Consider the following 18,892-nt stretch of genomic DNA (forward strand, 5'->3'; position numbering starts at 1 on the left):
TTCCTGCTGCACATCACGTCCCCACGCTGCGTTCCCGAACGGGCAGACGGGCCAGCCCCAGCCCGGCTGTGACTGGTCAATTGCTGCCGTGCTGTCGCCAAGTCACTCCATGTACCTGCCCAGCTCTCCCTCCTTCTACCACGGTGGTCTTGTGTAGGTATTTTTGCGACGCCTTAACCTTGTAACTCTGCCCAGCCCCTGGAGAAGGGGGAGGGGATAACCATGAATCAGATGTCGCCTCCCTAAACCTGCCATCTAAGATGATTCCCAGTCAAATTTAGCACCACCTTTTTTTTCGCCCGTTGAAACCCCTCGACAGGCACAGCATCTGTACTCCGGGACTCTGTCTTGCATGTGCACTCGCTCTGTGAGCCCAAATCTAGACTGCCCCTTACACACGCACAACTTGCACACAAGAGTTCCACCTCGAGGCCTTGCGTGTCGGGTCTCTGTCCACCACTTCATTCTGGACCCCGTCCAATCGACAAGACTTACACAGTAGACAGCAGTCAACCAGCAGGGGTTACAGAGACGACACAGCACAGCTTGCGCGTCACCGGCACTGAAACGTGCGCCGCTTCGGTGTGCCCATTGGAAATTGCTCCACCAGCGATCCCCCCAGAATACCGTGTACGCTCCCAACTTTAAATCTGGCCGGCGGCAGCGCCCCCAGCTCCCGACTCTGGCTGGCGAGTCGTGTGCCCGATCCATGTAACTGACCAGGGGTGGAAACTCTCGCTCGCTCGCTCGCTCGCCCGCCATTGCGCCCGCCAGCATCTAAGTTCGCCGATCTGGCTTCCGGCACTCCTCACACGCAACATGTCGCTCAAGCAGGCTTATGATGCGGACGAGGTGGACTGCGGCGAGCTCTGGGACAAGATGAAAAGGGTCGCGTTCAAGCTCTGGTCGAGGACGACGAGGCGCGTCCGCTTCGTCTTCGCCCTCGTCTCTTTCCTGTAAGTCTTGTCTTGCGCACAGCACACGGCCGTGCTGCAACTCTGGCTCTGACCCTGATGCGCAGTGTCATCACCACTGTCATCTCGAGGCATCTCATGCAGAATGCCGTCCTCGACGACTACATCATCGTGCCCAAGGTCTCGCTCGAGTATGCCTCGGAGCAGCGGACGCCCTTCAACGAGTCCAAGGTCGCCCTTCTCATCGAGAACCGCGTCAACCCCATCCTGGCGCCCCTCATGCTGCACTTCATCTCCGTCGTGCCCCCGGACTGGCGCTTCCGCTTCATGGGGTCCCTAGAGTCCGTCGAGCACCTGAACAAGTCCGTCGCCATCCGCGAGCAGGTCAGCATCGGGAAGCTCGACCTGACCTACATCCCCTCCAACATGTCCGTGTCGTCCCAGGAGGAGATCTCCCGCTTCCTCACCAGCCTGTGGCTGTACGAGACCGTCCTGGCCCCGGCCGAGTGGCTGCTCATCTTCCAGACCGACTCCATCCTCTGCGCCAACTCCCAGCTCAACCTCAACGACTTCCTCGACTACGACTGGATCGGCGCCCCCTGGAACCCGGGCTCCCGCTTCGGCGGCAACGGCGGCCTGTCCGTCCGCCGCGTGAGCGCCATCGTCGACGTCCTCCGCTCCCAGGCCCGCGCAGACTTCTCCGAGGCCGAGGACGTCTGGCTGACCGAGCGCCTGGGCCACCGCCCCGACGCCCGCATGGCCAACTCGACCGTCTCGCTCACCTTCAGCGGCGAGATGCACACGGGGCGCCCCACCCACCTGTCCTCGGACAAGGAGACGGCCCACTACAACTCGACCCTCGAGGCCGCCGAGGCCGGCGAGCTGGTCAAGGGCATCGACGACTGGCGCGAGGGCTTCTACGAGCCCATGGGCTACCACACCGGCGGCGGCGGCTCCTACCTGCACAGCCAGATCTGGGGCAGCCCCCGCCTCCGCAAGCACATCTGGGACTACTGCCCCGAGGTCAAGATGACCATCGCCATGGACGCCGCAAAGTACGTCCCCGGGAACTGCGGCGCCTACTGGAAGCGCGACGTCCTCGGCGGCGGCTACTCCATGGACGCCGGCGGCTCCCTGAGCGCCGACCTGGGCTACGGCACCGAGGTCATCGACGGGGAGGAGTACCCGCTCCTTCCCGACAGCCTGGCTCCTTTTTGAGCATTTTGTTTTCTTGTTTTTTTTTTCTCTTTCTTCACGTATATCTGTTTATCATGCACGACGACTGGGTGTCACATGTTTGGACTCGGGTGTCATGGTGTTGGAATGTGGCGTTGCTTCTAGGGTTCATGTTAGGGACATGCAGAAGACGGTGCGATGATATAGACAAAGAAAGTTTGTCCTGGGAAGTTTGGTTGGGTTGGCTTGATATCCCCTGGGAAAGCATGCGAAAAACGTCTGTGGTAGTGGGCGTTTGTATCTCGAGACTGGACGGCATGTAGGCAAAAGATTGGTTGGTACAATCCATTCACCTGCATAATTCAAAATATGAAATACCCCCCCCCCCAATGCGGCTCTCGTCCCTTCTTCCACCCCCCACCGCCCCACCCTTGCCAGGCTATCCATCTATCGTCTGATGTCTGTCTGCCTGCATGTATGCTCAACGTGACTCTATCTGGTTGCAAGACTCACCGGTGAGGCTGAGCTGAAAGAAATAGCTGGTGGCCTATTTCTCATGCGTGTTGGTTGCGGCCCCAGGTCCACGCCCGAATCCAGGAGATCACTCAGATATTCATTGATGCCTTAACCCCTTTTCCACCCACCGTTGTGCCGCAGGCGCGGTGGTGAGTCAAAGCTCGCTTAATGCTGCTCAGTCGCTGCGCAGCCAAGCCGAAGGGAGAATCGGCTTGGGGATTCAACCCTCGAGATGAGCCAACCACCCACCACCACATCATCATGTCACAATCACATGCCCGTGAGGTCATATCATCATACCCTTTTCAATCAGGCTTGGCAATAAATAAAAAAGCTGGGGGGGGGGATAACTCAATGAGGGAGGGGTGTGAGTGTAGTTGACATAAGCGCCATAATACCCGCGACATATGCATTGTCTATATTGGGAAATATGCTTCTGTGTATATTGAACAACGACAGGTCAGGGCGTCCAGCGCCCGCCCGTCTGTCTTTATTGACTACTTGCCTACCCAGTATCCCCTTTCCATTTCCCATTACCTCGGGTTATGTACAAAGTGAGTGTGCCTATGTGATGTGTGTGGTCCAGCGTGACTCCGACTGTCTGTCTCTGCCTCTCCCTCTCTATCTAGCCAAAGCAAATGTTACTGAGAATCCATGTTCAAAAAGCTAGAGATGTCATCCGAGTCAGGGTTGAAGAAATTCGCCCGCCCCATGACCGCCTCGCGCTGCTCCTCGGCGCGCATGAACTGGTTGATTAGCCGCGTGTTGGACGACTCCTGGGAGATGCCCTCTTGTCCATAATCGTCGCCATCTCCGCCACCAGCCCCCATCTGCATCCTTGGCTGGGATGCCGTGTTGACCCCACTGCTTGCCTGTGTTGGTCCCGCATTTGATGCCGTGCCATAGGCTGAGTCCGACGCCGCGGGTTTGGGCTGCCCGTGGAGTGACCCATAGTTCTGGTGGGTGGTGGTGACGGGGCTGGTGCGGTGGACAGTGGACAAGCTGTCTGACCTTCTCGACACGGGGTGACTACCGTGGTAGTCAGCCATGACGCTGTCAGTGTCCATGTTAAAGCCCATTAGGTTTCTGTAGCTTCCTGGCTGCCTTCCTTGCACAGTATGACGTTGCGGGCCGACAGCGTAAGTGTAGTGACCCGGCTGGGTATGTGGAGTGCCCGGTGCAGCGGAGGGCGGCATCAACGCGCGCGTCATCGTCTCTCCCTGGGTTGGTATGGTCCTGGGCGTAGCTTGTGAGGCAGTCGGCTGGAGCATCCTCTCCAGGGCTGCGACCCGCTCCATAAGAGCATTGTGTTCGCTTCGGCTTACAAGGTCGTCACCACGGAAGTTGGACTGCGCTCGAGAGGTATTTCGAGGCATCTCTTCGTCTGATTCGCCTTCTGCGTCGGATACCTGATCAACACTGCTATCATTTGAGACAGCTGCTCCTGCGGAACTTGTCGCCAAGCGTGGGTCAATTTTACAGAACGTCTTTTGAATGAGGGTATACTTTTCCCTCTTTGACCGTGACGCCTTTTCACATTCGATAGCGAAATGGTTTTCAAAGGCTTGGGGGTCCGAGAAGGCCCGCCAGCACCTCCTGCACAAGCCAGCAGCAGGGTGGCCGTGTTCGTTGTTCTCGAGGCCAAAGGATGAGACACTCCTGCGCTCGCTGACAACCTCGAGGCAGTGGGTTGGTCGGCTAAGGTGGCGCCTATCTCTGTGTGTTAGCAGGGATACCTTGCGTAGAAGCCGAAAGGAGGCCCTACTTACACCACCGTGGAGATGTTGTCGTGTTGGGTATGACAGCTCATGTACTTTCCATCGCGAGCCATATCATAGATTTCCGGGTGCTCGACTCGAAAAGGGCAGATCATCTTAGGATCACCTCCTTGATCTGTCTTAGCAGCAGGAGCCTTGTTCCGCTTGTTTGGAGGCTCATCGTCTTCATTCTCGTCGCTGCCATCGAAACCCCTAGAAAATTCGACCGGGCGCTTCCCCGGCCGGCTGGGCTGGCCAGGGTTGCCAGAGCGTAAGCCTCGCGTTGTGGGCACGCGCCCTGGGTCTGATTCAACATCATGCGGTGCGATGCCGTCTCTTGCAGCCCATGGGGACTGCTTCAAAAACGGGCTTGGCGATGAAAGGGGAGTTAAGACCTGGGTTTTCACCGTCGGACTCGCCTGCGGAGTCAGCACGATTGGAAGGGCTTCGAGTGAGTTTTCATGGCCATTCGCTGCTTCCGGGGTGAGCGCTTTTTCTGCGCCATTATCATTGCGTGGAGCGCTTGTGTACAGCTGCGGATCGACTGGAATCTTCAGCCACTCATCGTCGCCCTGAAACCCAGGTGCATAAGTCCGGGAAAACTGCTCCAGAAAGTTCTGATTGTTCCTGAGTCGAGTCACTGGTGAGTTCCAGGGAATATAAACATCTGCCCCGTAGGAAATGGGCCCATCATATGTCGCTGACGCAGGGGAGTTCTGCGGCACCACCGGGCTTGGAGAGACGGTCAGGCCTGGCACAGTCCGGATCGTCAAGCTGCCCCCTGGGTGAATGACCTGGTTGCTGGCATCGCTCGTCATGAGGGGGAAAGGAGAGGCAGGCTCGTCCTTGTGCGCATGTCGACTGCGAACGTATTCCCAGCCGTGCGTCTTTTCCATGTGCTGCTTGCAATTTGATTCCCGCTTGGAGGTGTCTATTCGGACACGGGGTTAGTGGACTCGGGTTGTCACCAAGCCGCCCAAGGACTGGCCGTGGGCAATTGACTTACACGTGCAGGGCAGATACGGGCAAGAGTATGTCCTCGGTTCCATGGAATGTTTGTCATTGCGATGGCGGTCCAGCTCCTTCTCTGTTGGCCAACCGAGCTGGTGGTACTTACAAGCCTCAAAGGGGCACTTGAAGGGCCGGGTGTGCGCTTTGAGGTGTTTGTTCAGATCGCACAGTCGAGGATACTGTCTGCCACAATGCTGGCAGACATGAGGCCCGTCCGCTCCCTCCATGTCCCGCACGGGTGAGGCTGCCAGACTGTGGGCCGGGATAGCTGCATGGTCGTCACGATGACCAACAAGTCCCCATCGAGACTCTGGTGTTGGAACGAATGGAGTGTTCATGTCAGAGGGGCTGACAAGGACGGGTGGAGCTGATCCTCGGGGCTAAAGGCGGGACAGGCAACGAAGATGTCTCTGGTTCTGCCCGTTCGGGTGACTGGATCTGTACTCGTCTGGGTCCGTCCGGGTGAGCAGGAGTTGAGCAGGAGTTGAGCAATCAGAACAGGGCTTGTGCTTGTCTCTCCCGGGTGCAGAAGGCAGGACAGTTGCGAGGAAAGGTGAGAGGGGCTTGCGGTAGATAAATTGGGCAAAATGTCAGGGTCAGGATCGTGTGGGATAAGAGTAATAGAGAAGCACGAGTATGAGTGAAAGCCGCGGAGGCTGAAGAACAGGCAGCAGAATTCCCACAGCCCCGATATGTATTTAGCTTATGATGGCGAGCTGCAGACGGGCTACATGAGGTGAGTCGAGGTGAGGTCGGGTCTGGGGCGGTTCAGGTGTGCCGATATGGCAACGTGGTAGCCTTGACCCGGCGGCATCGTCTAATATATGAGCCGCTACCGAGGCATGGCCCATGGCCCATGTTGGGTTGGCAGCCATATCCATTGCATACCTAGGTGGGTAGGTAGGTCGCAGCAGAGATGTCTGGATGCCCGGGTAGGGGAGAGAGACAGACAGGCCAGGCCTCGGATGGGGCTGAACGGGGCAAGGCCATCTTTGGAGACCGGCGTGCATGCTGTGCTGGCTGCGAGGGCATTTCCAGTGCGCTGCGCAGTAGAGCTGGATGCAGCCGCGTGGCGGAGTCCTCTGGTCTTCTCGTCTGGGTATCATGGATGATGGTACGTAGGTCAAGTTGCTTGCTTGGGGGTGGAGTGCAGGAAGGGCGACGATGCGGCCGGGAGTGGGCGTGTGTGGGAGGTGGGGGTGGGGGTGGGGGATTGAGTTGGGGGTGTGCATATGATGTCAGTCGCCCATTAACTCCATGGCCTGTGTCGTCAGCGGAGGAAGCAATAGTGTGGTACGTGCACCCGCAGCTTCGGTGGTACGGAGTAGTGGGTTTGCGTGTGTTAGGTAAGCGGGCGGGAGGTCTCCAATGATCAAAAAGGGTGCAGGGGTGCGGCACCCAACCTGGCAAAGCACGGTGAGGCTTTGCGCAAGTGGGATGGATGCATGCGCTCTCTGTCTTCCCTCACCTTGCAGCCCTTGCAGCCCTTGCAGCCCTTGACGGGCTTGACCTCACCACGGCCACAACTGGCGGCCAGTTTTGGCGACCAGTGTGTGTTGGAACCGTTGTGCCGGGCCCGGGCACTCCAGACTGGCCACTCGCAGGCGTCCCTCTGTCGACTCAGCCAGGATCGCAAAAGCCAACGTGCATGCCCACACAGGGGGCTGCTTGTGTCGTACCAGAATCTTACTTTTCACATGGTCCGCTAAGCGCAGGCGCGGAGACACCACCTGCAGCACCGCGACCCATCCAAATCCAGTCCATCTCCAAATCAGGGTGTCATCAGGTTGCGACCATGTTGCTGCAGCTGCCAGCCCTAGGACGAATGCACACGAGTGCCAGGCATCTGGCATGTCCACCCCGATCGCGAGGCAGAATCTCTGGCAGACCGTTTCCGCTTCTACCTGGCCATGCACGGCTGCTGCAGAATACGGATAGGGTGCAGTAGCGCCATCACCTCTGTCTCTCTCACCCTCAGCCATGACGCTCCCGAGCTGCGAGCAAGTGCGGGCTATGGTCCATGTCGAGCAGGTCCCGTCCTGACTGCCCTAGAGGGCTGACTGCATAGAGGATCACCAACACAGACAACACAAAATGAGGTACCCGGTAGCAGCACAAATCAGAGCCAGCATGGGAGCCAGCAACCCTCGTCAGCAGGCTCAATTAGGTTTGCGGAAACCAGTGAGAGGATGCGCCAACTGACAGCCATGGTGGGGTCTATCTTGAGATCGTCCTACCCTCGGCCGTCTCCACTGCCCTGGGGAATGCCAGCAGTGCAGCACGAGCCGTCACCACCACCTGCGTCTCATCTCCAGTGATCAAGTCTTGATGTGACATCGCCCGCTAATGGCTGATGCCTCACGGGCCCCCCCAGGCGCCCAACAATGCGCCATGCGGACTTTTGCTTCATACATAGCATGATCAACGATGCCATCACCAACGCGGTTGATGAGCCGCGTGCTATGCGGCCTCCGGGCGTTGGGCTGGGGTCCCGTCCGGACCAAAGCGGGCCCTTGGGCGCCTTGGCGGGCCGCCGAAACTGGCCGGAGGCCAGAAAAGGCGACCAAGTGCCGCAAAATATTTTTCTAGGCTGTTGACAAGGCTCACGATGCATTCCCCGTACCGTCGCTGCAACCTGGCCCATGCGGGTCCCGTAATTCCCGGGTCTCCTGAAACCCCAATTCTGCAGCACGCTTCCTCATTGAACGACATGCGAGAGAGGCACTTTGCGAATTCACGCCTGCCGGACCCTGCCTGCCGCAGCGGGCTGCCACTTGCACAGTATCTAGGTTCCAGCTCGCAATCCTTGGATCTCAGGTCAGACATGATAGTACGGAGTAGTGGGACGCTAGAAGCTTTGCTCCATGCCTTCTCTGACCGAGCTAGAGATCCCAAGCTGCGCGACTCACACCCGGTTTCGACGATTGACCAAGGCCGACTGCGTGGGTCCCCGCAAGGAACAGCCATGAAGCCTGGGTTGCCTGATGCAACCGCACGTCGTCTTTGGCCTCAGTCACCGCACTGCTTGACTGCAGTGCCGCGGTTGTGGACGCGGTCATGGCCAGATTCATTGATATCACCGGTCCTGCCGCCCTTCAAGGGTCAGTGATGGCCTACGGGGAAAGGTCCGCCAGCCGGGACCGCGGGGCCGCTCCAGAAGGCCCGTCAGAGACCGTTTTTCTACTTGAGCTTCTGGAAAAACTTCGCCACTCCTATGAAGGGTCGCACCTCCGGCCTCGTGGCTGGAAGTGGCTGGACCGGCAACTATCGCCGGGGTGGAGTTGTCCACAATGGGGCTCTTGCGGGTTTTGAAACTCCGCTCTTCACGTATCTCTTTTTCATTGCTCATTAGACGAGCCAGAAACTTCTTTGGGGGCGATCTCCCTGGTGGGCCCGTCGTGCCGCAAATGGGACTGATCCAAGCTTGGATCACCCGTTCGCGCGGCCCATAGGGCTGACTGACAACTTGCGATGTGGTTGGCGCATTTACCTGCCCGACAGGGTCTTGTGTAGCCTGTGCCTCACTGCGGTCCACCGACGATGTCAACAACATGACGGAGGCTTGTGATCCACGCATGCCAGCGCACCATTCTGTGACCGACGGCCATGTCATTCCTGCCTCAACCACTCAGCCTCGGTCGTACGCTTTCTCTGAGCCCCACGACGAGCTGTCACATCGGGCCTGAGGTGCTCCGCGGGAGACTGCCGCGTAATATAATTGACACACACCGGTTGTCCTCTTCAGGAAGTTTCTAGGCCCAGACAATGTTCACAGTCCAGGCACCGGACATGCTATCTTGCTATCAGAAATCCTGATCGGCACGTCCCGGGCCTTGTCCAACGAACCCAGCTTCCAGGACGTTCTTCCCAGTCCCGGACTGTCATGCAGTCTCGTGCCAACAGACCCCGGAAACAACATGGTCCGGTTTTTGAGGGAGACATATACTAAAAAGTCTGAAAGTACCCTAGGGTAGGTTCAAGAGCGATATTGTGTCGTGTCCCAAAACACATGCTTTCGGACGGGGCCTGGCTCTGACCAACCTTCATGTGTCTTGTGCGGTATAACCTACGGCTCGTACTAGATTTTCCTCAGGAAGACTCAAGTGTGTCCGCTACAGCCGTTACGTTGGCGGGTATTGTTCGATAGCATGTACCGTCGAATCTGAACTCATCAGTTAGGATTACCATATAATTTGGCAGGGGAAATCATAACATCTCGTGACACTTGGGCATTTCTACTAGAGGCTCAGATATCGCGGCACTAAAGCTTGAGTACAGAGTACTCATGCAAAATGCCAAAATCAGTTGTGACACCTATCTTAGAGGCATCAATGATGCATCCTACAGTATGTGCCTTTTGAAACAGGCTTACATCGCTGTTCCAAAAAGCTCTCCCCTTCACTCATAACCGCGAGGCATATCATTGTATCCAACGTTGACTCGGGCAAAATCACAGCAACGGAACAGACCAAGAAAATTCATGGTCGTCGATGAAAACATGATTGAAGACTTTAACCAGCCTGGTAACATGAACAAAGCTGTCTGTCTCCCGTTCGAGGCGCGCAGACAGGTCAAGTTTAGAGTGTGGCACACCCCAGACTGCCTCTAACCATGAAACAAGAGTCTGATTCCAGACCATTTCATCCATACGATGCGTTCTCGTCTCCAAGTGGCAGAAGGATACCGAGATCATTCTGAGCATATACATAGCGAATAACACAAGTCGACCACAACCCAACAACCACAAGGGGCTCCTGTCATCAGTGCCCATATGGCAGGCTCAGCTCCCGATAAAGGTCGAACGATGTGTATGAATATTATACGGCTTCGCCAAAGTTTGCTTCCCATCTTTGGATGTGTTCTGGCAAAGTAGAGAAATAGAAATATGAAGGCTAGTCCATGTACATGGCATGTGTTAACTGAAAATACCCCAGGCTTTCCAGAAAGTTAAATCCAAAGTCCGAAAATAGCAGTTGGGCCCAAGGTTACTGCACCCAGGCTGCTTGATTCCACTGCAATTATGTCTCCCGGCAACAATCCTAGAAATGCTGATCATGATTACTTCACACAGATACGGCATTTCCAAAAGACCTTGCATGGTTTCAGGCTTCTCTGGACTGAGACACCAATAATCCCGCCCCCGCCCCGAGGGAAGGGGGTAGTAACTGTCTCAGACAGAGATGTTACCAGCTGCTCACAGGCCGTGGGAATACGTCCCTTTGTCTCCCTGTTCTCGGATCACGGCCAGGTACATGGCAAGCCCCGGGTCTGGAGCGGCCGGCGCGCCCCCTCCGACGCTTATCTATTGCAGGCAGCCGCCGATCTTCCGGGGTCACCGACACCATACGGCCATATGGGGGCTGTTTCTAAATCTGAGTGGTGTCAGGGGCTGTGCCGCACAAGTCCTATGCATGCCTGCGGCGCTGCAGCGAAGGAACTGCACTTGTTGGTGACTTGATTACATGCCAGTGGCCTCCACCAGTCATAAGCTTATTTGCCATTGGCCAATATGCTTCAATGTTGCTGATGTGACATCATTGATGCAAGAAGCCTGTCAGAATTGGATTCTCCTGTTGAGATATACGGGAGCCTAATCACAGCGTGCTTAGGTGATAGGTGATGAGACAGGACGCACTCGAGTAGTCTTTGTGTTCTCAATCGAGACCTGAGTGTTCGGTCATATACATCCGCAGCGGGATTTGTGCTGAAACTTTGGAGCACTTTCACTAGACTTGGGAGAAATGTTGTAACCCCAAGCCATCATGGACGCTTCCTTGGCCCAACGCCTTGGTATTCGAGAAAAGTGGCAAGGACCTCACGGCATTTCGCTCGTTAAGTACCAAGACATAGCCTTGTAACATGTGTGGACTACAGAAGTTTGTTAAACAACACCATAATGCCTGTTGGGGGGAGGGGGGTTAACTAGTAGTCTGGTGGTCTAGGAAAGCCCCATTTTAAATGTGCCTAGGTATCTGAGTGGACATCAACAATTTCAAAACTAGAAACGGGCCTGAGAAGTATTTGTCACAGTTATTCTCAAGAAACCAACCTAAAAGTTGTATCACACAATCTTACACTAGCTACCTGGGTCGCCACACAGACCGTTTTCAAATCTCTGCTGGTCATATTCATAACGTGGTCAAATCGAATAAATACCCTAGGGTAGGCGACGCATAGTGAGGAACGTGTTTCTGGGGTTGGGGACTTCAGTCACTCTGCTCAAGTGTTGTGCCGAAGCGACTGCTCGGCAAATTGTATACCTAGACACCTAGGTAGCTCAATGAACTGTACATACGAGCATACAACATTTGAAACCCATAAACTCTTGCTGTAGTGTCCTTTATCCATGAAATTTTCTATTTAGTCTCTGCACTGGTAAGTATTATTGATGGTCTAATTGCTGGAGTCGTAAGGTCAACCAGTATGAGATACCAGGAGTTGTGGTGAACACAAAGACTGTAATTATCCGCCTCATCAACATTTGAACTCGTGGAAAACAACAGGAGCAGTGAAGAATATTTAGTAGAGAATAATCAGCATGGCCAAGAGCGTCGCTAGGGTTCGAATGATACAAGGCTGAAGAGGAAGATCAAGACCCAATATGCACCAATTGGCTGCCCGGGCTTCCTAGGTAAGGACAATACCCCTACTCCTCGGGAGTCTCTCGCGACTCAATTCACTCACAAGGCCTGGTCGAGGAGACCGCCATCGCATGCAATGGGGGGAGTCTTAGCTGAGCCATATGATTCAAGAACAAATCAACTCGTCATGGGGATAGTCATTACAATTTTGGCTTAGCGTATCAAAATGAAAAATGATCAATAGTCTATGGTCTATATACAGAGAGATCAAACCAGTCAATTTGCAGCATACTTCCCGTCCTCTCTTGCTTCAGATCCATATCCTGGGACTTCATTGTGGCCGTTCTCGTAGTGAATATCCACGTCTCTGTTTACCAGAATTCCTTTATTATAGATTCTCTCTGTGGACTCATCATCGCCGTATCCTCTTGTTGATAGGATCGTGGCGTTGTAGTCCTGCACCTTACGCTTCCCCTTCCGCATCTCAAAGGCATCATTGTTGCTGTCGTTGATGGGCATAGAGCCTGGCTTGGAGGGTCTCATGGATGAGCTCTGCCCTGTGGTCATCTTGCCCCTCGATGTCCAGAAAAGCCGGCTGAAAGCGGGGCGCACTGCATGACACAATATCAGCGACAACAGTAACGATGGGTAAACACTATATTGACTCGATGTATAGTTGGGTGTGGAAGGCTGTGCCACGGATGATTGTGCCGACAGCTCGATATGCTTCGGGATACGGGTGGGAGTGGTATAATACGTACACATGGGAGCTTGCCCAACCAACGTGGCAACAAAATCCTCTCGGCAAGACCAAATAGCTGCCGTGGATCCATCCTTTTGCTATGAAAGAGGTATGTGTGTCAGAATACTGGAAATATTTAATAGACATGTTAGGACAGGATTGACTAACCACCATGACAAATGTCACTCGCAGAATGGCTGCGATCATGATGAAGAATCCGCCACTGAAGAGGAGGACCAGTGATACCTTCTTCCATAGGCTCATCTTAGCTCGCAGGACGACGGGGGCAGGTATGGCCATAATGCAGAGGTCTGTGACGATGTTCATAACAAGAACTGGGAGCATATAGAGCGTTGCTTGGGGCTCGCACAAATCTGTTGAATGGTCACCTGTGTTAGCCAGATCTCTTATTTCTCTCGAAACACACTCGGTACTTCCAGCGGTGGCTAGAAATGGATCACTCACCACCCTCGTCGGTGTAGAATTTCCACATCCTAGGGTATGGGCGGCATGCCCCAAACAGAATACCCATGATCATGATGAAAGTACACAAGACGAGGCCCAACAGAGGCCAAATGAGCTTTGCGACCCAGAGGCCCTTGACGACTCGCCGGAAGAAGATCAGCATGTTGATCTTGAGCGACCAGACGAAGACGACGTAGGTTGCCACTCCGGCACAAAACCATTGCGTGACCCAAATGTAAGGTGCGGCCTCATCCGCTGTCATGTCCTTCCTTTGATCAAATGTGAGGACGTGTAAGTCCGGGTGGCGGTCACAGACATCTGCCGCATATGTCATGACGGTATAGACTACCTGTTCGTCCACAATTTTCAAGTCAGCCTGAGAAGCATGGAATGGCTAGAGGCGTTGTCTCGTCTTCCAGATGAACTTACCCATGAAAACCAGATGAAATAATCATCGAAATCGAAGCCGCGGAAGCCCACCATCCTCCAACGACACAGGCTCCGAGAGAAGATGAGCAGTGACCCGGCGCCATAGAGGGCCCAGGTCTCGACGATGGGGCTGTAAGTGTACGCCATCTCGACAACGGTCGATAGACGAAGACGGGAGAGGCTGTTGGTGGCGTTGTGCGATAGGTAAGGCGAAGGGGACCAGAGACTATAGTAAACAGGCAAGGCTGAGATGTCCAACACGTGACAGCCAGTGGGTCATGAAAACAGCCCTTCTGGTCAGTTCAGGCGAGCAGGAAAGGGAGAAAGCACCCTCGACATTTGGATGACTCAGTTGCAAGCGACCTCACCGTCGTATAGTCAGATTTTGGTGGCCTCGATGCCCCTGCCGAGGTGGGTCCGTGAGAACTTATAACCAATTATCCAGAATTGGAATCTTTTGACCGACTTGCTAGGTGAGCTGACCGACACGCCCAAGTCAACGCCACTGGGCCTCCAAACCATCCTCCTGCCGTGTCTGTTTGGCCTGGCGACCTCGACGAAGACCAGACTTATGCAAGCCACCCTGCCTGGTTACCCCAGAACGTCAAACATGCACGCTATTCAAGTCCCCTTCACTGTGTGACGATCTAGTTTGCAATATACAAAGATGATATCCAACCGAGGAAGATCGTCCCCGAGCATCTGGATATCCCCATTTCACACCGGCATACTCATGCACTCAAGCATGCTTCTTCTCAACCCACTAACTACTTCAAGAACCGAGGCGCTCTTACTCCCCAGAAAAATCCAAGCACCTGGGCAGTCTGGAACTTGAGCAGCCAAAGGACCCATGCAGGTAGCTGCATACACAGTACACATCCATCTCGCTTGCAGTAACCATTAATCCTGTACCACTCCTCCTAACGCCCGCATATGTGAACCCGGAATCCCCGGCTGATGAATTGTCCCGTGTGCTACCCAGGCGGGACGCTGGGGAATGCTGTCCTGTCAGCTGCAACACTTGGAGGCCACGCGGGAGGTCCAGCATTATGCAGAATAGAAACAACAGCACAACACAATGAAACATGAATCATCCTAAAAGCACAATTTTTGGACATCGTAACTACTTAAGTGGGCAGGGAAACTGGCCAACGCGGATGGGAACCCGAAGGTGCAGAATCCATTGATCCTCCACACCACGGCACCTGGGTAGCGCACGGCGGACTTCACCAATATTAGCGCCCGAGATTGCTTACCCTGCAGTAGGACGCCTCCGGGAGCATCTCTCCTGCATTAGACGCGTCTGGGGTTGCCTTTTTCGAGGTGGAGGAGACGACAAGATCGGGCAAGGGGGTCGCACAAGGTATCCAGTACCGCCCGTGTAAGCCGCAGCCAGCGCTTGGAATCAAAGCTTTGGCTCAGCCTGCAGAATGGTCAACCTCTCAGCCTGTACGGTACCTAGGCAACTAGGTATTCAAGTAGGCGGCCAGCAGGCCTGCAACAGGCCCCAAGACAGACCGGGTTGGTGCCTGCAATTTGAGAATGTCTGTGGGCAGCAGGGTGCCATCAACTAGAGCCGCATCGTGCAGCTAGGACCGACTAGAAGAACACCATGCAGATCTCCGCAAGCTACCTAGGTAAGTAATAAAATTCGGGGTGCTTTGTAGTCTCCGCGTACCGCAGCTCTCAGTCCATATTCAGACAAGATCTCCGCTTTCCGCCCCGCGAACATGCATGTCGGCGTGGTTCATCGGTGGAGGTGTCTCTAAACCACCATATGCATCGCACAGTCTTGGCATCCACTCTTGACATTACTGTGGTCGTATGGCGGTTGGAAGTCTCTGGGCGGCCTGGGCGGGCGGGTGTTTCGGCGGTGGTGTTACCAATCGTGGGCATATTCTTTCCCTGGCCACTATCTGTGAATGGGGGATCTCTCAGAATGACCTCGGCACCTAGGAATATTGGAATCCCTCAAATCCAAAGGACCCCCTGTCCAGAGAGAATCTCCTCTTCCTCAGAAATATGCTTACATCCTCGTTGGCCGGGAATGGAGCAGATTAAGCCCAAAGTCGTAGACGCCTTTCTCCGACCCGCCGAGCCGGATCAAAAGCCAAGCTTTAATATGAGCTGGGGAAATCTGCCAGAAATACGCCCAAAGGACCATCGGGCCTGTTGATGCAGGTCGGGGCCGATGCCCTCGGAGGATCATTGGTTCGAGAACGATGCAGAAATGCACGACTAGCAGACACTCAAGCTTCACACTCAAGTTTCACATGTTGTCGGTTTGCAGGTCGATACCTAGGTAGTCATCATCCTACATATGTATGCAACCCAGCAAAGATCCCAGCACCCAGTCACATTTGTTTTCAGACTAATAAATCCCAGCCCCGGGTAGATCAATACTTGGGTACTTACTACTCTGACTGCAGTCGGCATGTACACAGTAAGCATCCCACATTCCCCGGTTTCACAGCATGTTTATTGCCCGCTTACTGCAGCCAGCCAGGTAATTTATTTCTCGTGCGGGGGATATTCCTCTCTGTAAAAGCAATCTCATCCCTTGATCACCCAGAACCCCTGAGGGTTGCACCAGCCTTTAAGCCCAACAACGCCCCAGTCCATGCCGATTCCGCTTGCTTTGTGCCCCCCAAAAGGCATGTTGCCACTTACCTGGAAGTGCGAGTTCACCCAGACACTGCCAGACTCCAGCTGATCGGCGATCTTGGTGGCCTTGGCAACATCGCTACTCCAGACCGAGGCGCCCAGCGCCTGGTCAAAGGCATTTGCACGGGCGATCACGTCCGCCTCGTCCGTCCAGCGCAGGATAGGCAGGATAGGCCCGAAGGGCTCCTCTGTCACGATGCGAGAGCTTTCCGGCGGGTTGTCGATAATCGTTGGTGGGAGGACCAGTCCCTTGTTGGGCTTCTCGCTCAGCTCCTTGAGGCCACCAAGCGCAATAGTCCACTTTTCCTTTTCGGCCTCCTCAAATAGGTTCTTCACCTTGCCATACTGCATGCTATTCTGCACAGGACCTAGCGCCACATTCGCGTCCTGACCAGAGCCGTATGGCAAGTTGTTGCGAACGAACTCAGTCAGAGCAGCGAGAAATTTGTCGTAAATACTGTCGTGAACATACATTCTCTTGATGTTCATGCAGATCTGTCCGGAGCCGACCAAGGCGAGGAAAGCAACCTAGAGCAATGATTTGTCAGTATGGAGGAATATCGGACGAACGATATCACCCGCAGATACTCGCTGTGCCCAGGACAGGGGAATGTGATCAAACTGAACCTACCTGTGGCACGACCTTGGCGATATCAGCATCATCACAAATGATAGCTGCATCGTTGCCGCCAAGCTCCAGCGTAACCCGCTTCAGCAAGCGCCCACATACCTCCCCGACCTTCCGGCCCGTCGCCGTGCTGCCCGTGAAGCTGACCTTGGCGATATCAGGGTGGTGCGTCAGCAGCGGGCCGAGGCTCTCATCACCGCTCAGCACCTGGACGACGCCCGGCGGGAAGATCTCTGCCGCAAGCTCGCCGACCCGCAGGAGCATATACGGCGCATACGGGCTCGGCTTGACGACCACCGTGTTGCCGGCCAGCACGGCCGGGCCGATCTTGCCGATGCCCAGGAGCAGCGGCCAGTTCCACGGCACGATGGCGGCGGAGGGCCCCAGGGGCCTGTACCGCACGCGGCATGTGCGCTCGGCCGAGTCCTCGACGACCTCGTCCGGGACGCGCAGCTTGGCCGTGTCGCGCAGGTGGCCGATGGTGAGGGCCAGCTCGAAGCTCGAGGTCGAGAGGGGCTTGCCCGTCTCGGCCATGTCGAGGTCGCGGAAGAAGTCGTGGTTGGCCTCGACGGCGTCGGCGAGCTTCAGCAGGTAGCCCGCGCGCTCGTCCCACGAGAGGGTGCTCCACGCGGGGAAGGCCTTCTTGGCCCCGGCGACGGCGCGGTCGACCTCGGCCTCGCCCGAGACGGGGACCTCCGGGAGGGCCTCCTCTGTTGAGGGGTTCACACCGTGGCGTGTCTGCGCCGTGGAAGTGAGCTCATTGTTGATGAGGTTCAGGTACGGTGCCTAGATGGGTCCGAGCCTTGCTGATTAGCACGAGGGGCAACGTCATCTCATGTGGCGCTCGGTTGATAAGCCAATACGATGGCATAGGTGGGTGATCGCTTCCGGCTTGGAATTCTACTAACCTGGGGCTCTAGCTTGACTTGCTTGATAGCCATTTTCTGTAGATGACGGACGGGACACCCAGGGGGGAAAGAATGAGAGAGGGGATTCACAGCAAAGGATACCGAAGCAGAAGAGTTCACAAGGTGCCAAGGTGGGCAAAACAAGTGGACGATAGTTTATGAGAGATGATATAGACCCTCTGTGCTAGAACCATGTGAGACGATATATGCGTCTTTCTAGAATCTGCGGGTCCGCAACATTGAATAAACCCTACAATGGTACCCTTCACCTCTTATACGGGCGATGGAAGAGTGTTTTGGAGCGGCTTTGAGCATCAAATTGAGGGGAGCAGGCGTGCGAGGAGCATCAACCTAGAAGACATGGCCCCCCAAAGTGAATCAAGCCCCGGATGCAATGTAACAAAAGACACGGTGCTGATTGGCTGCCTACCAAAGTACGGAACATCCGCATGCACGCAGGGCACAACGGCAAGAAGGAGTGGTACAGGATTCGTCGGTCTGGCTAGCTGCTGCCTTCCTTCGGCCGCGACGACTTCTAGGCCCTTAATGTTGCTGTTATCGGTGTCAACTATCGTGGAGGGGCGCCACAACATGTGACAAGTGCTGGAGGGAAGGTTCGAAGACCTCTGTCAGAACTCTGAAAAAGCCAAAGGATTCTGACCTGCTTGTGTGGGGTGTATAAAGGGAGGGGCACTTACATGGGCCTGGCTAGCCCTACCAACCTGCCAACCTGCCAACCAGCCCTAGCAATGGAGGCAGGCCCACTCCGATTGCGAAACTCACAACCTAAAGAAGCGGGCCAATCTGGACCTTGACGTTTGGGGGCCGATCTGCAAGGGAGGTTTTTCTTCCGCCAACAGCGTCATCATGACTGCTGTGCCACACCGCTGCAGATACGAACATGTAAGGCTCCAGCAGCGTGGGTTTTTGACCCCGCGAGAGGGAAGAGAGCACTGACCGGTAGTGCCGCGAGGGCCAGCCCAGGCCCTTCCATTCGTTGCAGGAGCGCGCCAATGGCATGTATGTCTCTGCCTTCAACATGCAGACATGGAGACTAACTAGAAGTAGGAAGCGTTGAATCCTTCCAGACCGCGCCTGTGT

The 18,892-nt window shown here is 55.3% G+C and overlaps 4 protein-coding genes across 4 annotated transcripts; 1 reads left to right on the plus strand and 3 right to left on the minus strand.

Moving 5' to 3' along the window:
• The first annotated feature begins 214 nt into the window (after positions 1-214).
• Positions 215-2,454, plus strand: KVR01_008707 (uncharacterized protein). The gene is made up of 2 exons (XM_044782812.1): positions 215-956; positions 1,022-2,454. The coding sequence occupies exons 1-2, from the start codon at positions 820-822 to the stop codon at positions 2,130-2,132; spliced, it is 1,248 nt and encodes a 415-aa protein (XP_044642474.1). The 5' UTR covers positions 215-819; the 3' UTR covers positions 2,133-2,454.
• A 586-nt stretch (positions 2,455-3,040) lies between these two features.
• KVR01_008415 (uncharacterized protein) lies at positions 3,041-6,506 on the minus strand. Its single transcript, XM_044786995.1, has 3 exons — positions 5,370-6,506; positions 4,376-5,294; positions 3,041-4,316 (listed from the first exon to the last, which is right to left on the minus strand). Exons 1-3 carry the CDS (start codon positions 5,710-5,712, stop codon positions 3,248-3,250), a joined length of 2,331 nt encoding a protein of 776 aa, XP_044642182.1. The 5' UTR covers positions 5,713-6,506; the 3' UTR covers positions 3,041-3,247.
• A 5,631-nt stretch (positions 6,507-12,137) lies between these two features.
• Positions 12,138-14,179, minus strand: KVR01_008475 (uncharacterized protein). The gene is made up of 5 exons (XM_044784215.1): positions 13,592-14,179; positions 13,163-13,511; positions 12,866-13,071; positions 12,717-12,795; positions 12,138-12,566 (listed from the first exon to the last, which is right to left on the minus strand). The coding sequence occupies exons 1-5, from the start codon at positions 13,736-13,738 to the stop codon at positions 12,232-12,234; spliced, it is 1,116 nt and encodes a 371-aa protein (XP_044642242.1). The 5' UTR covers positions 13,739-14,179; the 3' UTR covers positions 12,138-12,231.
• A 1,674-nt stretch (positions 14,180-15,853) lies between these two features.
• Positions 15,854-18,510, minus strand: KVR01_008700 (uncharacterized protein). The gene is made up of 3 exons (XM_044792703.1): positions 17,792-18,510; positions 16,887-17,669; positions 15,854-16,783 (listed from the first exon to the last, which is right to left on the minus strand). Exons 1-3 carry the CDS (start codon positions 17,822-17,824, stop codon positions 16,145-16,147), a joined length of 1,455 nt encoding a protein of 484 aa, XP_044642467.1. The 5' UTR covers positions 17,825-18,510; the 3' UTR covers positions 15,854-16,144.
• Between the last annotated feature and the right edge of the window lie 382 nt (positions 18,511-18,892).

This window comes from Diaporthe batatas (genome assembly GCF_019321695.1).
Source record: "Diaporthe batatas strain CRI 302-4 chromosome Unknown Contig00010, whole genome shotgun sequence".
NCBI lineage: Eukaryota > Fungi > Ascomycota > Sordariomycetes > Diaporthales > Diaporthaceae > Diaporthe > Diaporthe batatas.

What these genes read in the sequence shown, in the direction of transcription:
- KVR01_008700 (XM_044792703.1), bottom strand. Translation starts at nt 17,824, where the DNA reads ATGGCTATCAAGCAAGTCAAGCTAGAGCCCCAG. An exon ending in AAGTCAAGCTAGAGCCCCAG is followed by an intron (nt 17,670 to 17,791) that starts GTTAGTAGAATT and finishes GGACCCATCTAG; the next exon opens with GCACCGTACCTGAACCTCAT. An exon ending in TCGCCAAGGTCGTGCCACAG is followed by an intron (nt 16,784 to 16,886) that starts GTAGGTTCAGTT and finishes TCATTGCTCTAG; the next exon opens with GTTGCTTTCCTCGCCTTGGT.
- KVR01_008415 (XM_044786995.1), bottom strand. Translation starts at nt 5,712, where the DNA reads ATGAACACTCCATTCGTTCCAACACCAGAGTCTCGATGGGGACTTGTT. An exon ending in CCCGTATCTGCCCTGCACGT is followed by an intron (nt 5,295 to 5,369) that starts GTAAGTCAATTG and finishes GTGTCCGAATAG; the next exon opens with ACACCTCCAAGCGGGAATCA. An exon ending in GACAACATCTCCACGGTGGT is followed by an intron (nt 4,317 to 4,375) that starts GTAAGTAGGGCC and finishes ACACAGAGATAG; the next exon opens with GCGCCACCTTAGCCGACCAA.
- KVR01_008475 (XM_044784215.1), bottom strand. Translation starts at nt 13,738, where the DNA reads ATGGCGTACACTTACAGCCCCATCGTCGAGACCTGGGCCCTCTATGGC. An exon ending in ATTTCATCTGGTTTTCATGG is followed by an intron (nt 13,512 to 13,591) that starts GTAAGTTCATCT and finishes GTGGACGAACAG; the next exon opens with GTAGTCTATACCGTCATGAC. An exon ending in GGTTGGGCAAGCTCCCATGT is followed by an intron (nt 12,567 to 12,716) that starts GTACGTATTATA and finishes TGTGTCATGCAG; the next exon opens with TGCGCCCCGCTTTCAGCCGG.
- KVR01_008707 (XM_044782812.1), top strand. Translation starts at nt 820, where the DNA reads ATGTCGCTCAAGCAGGCTTATGATGCGGACGAGGTGGACTGCGGCGAG. An exon ending in TTCGCCCTCGTCTCTTTCCT is followed by an intron (nt 957 to 1,021) that starts GTAAGTCTTGTC and finishes CCTGATGCGCAG; the next exon opens with TGTCATCACCACTGTCATCT.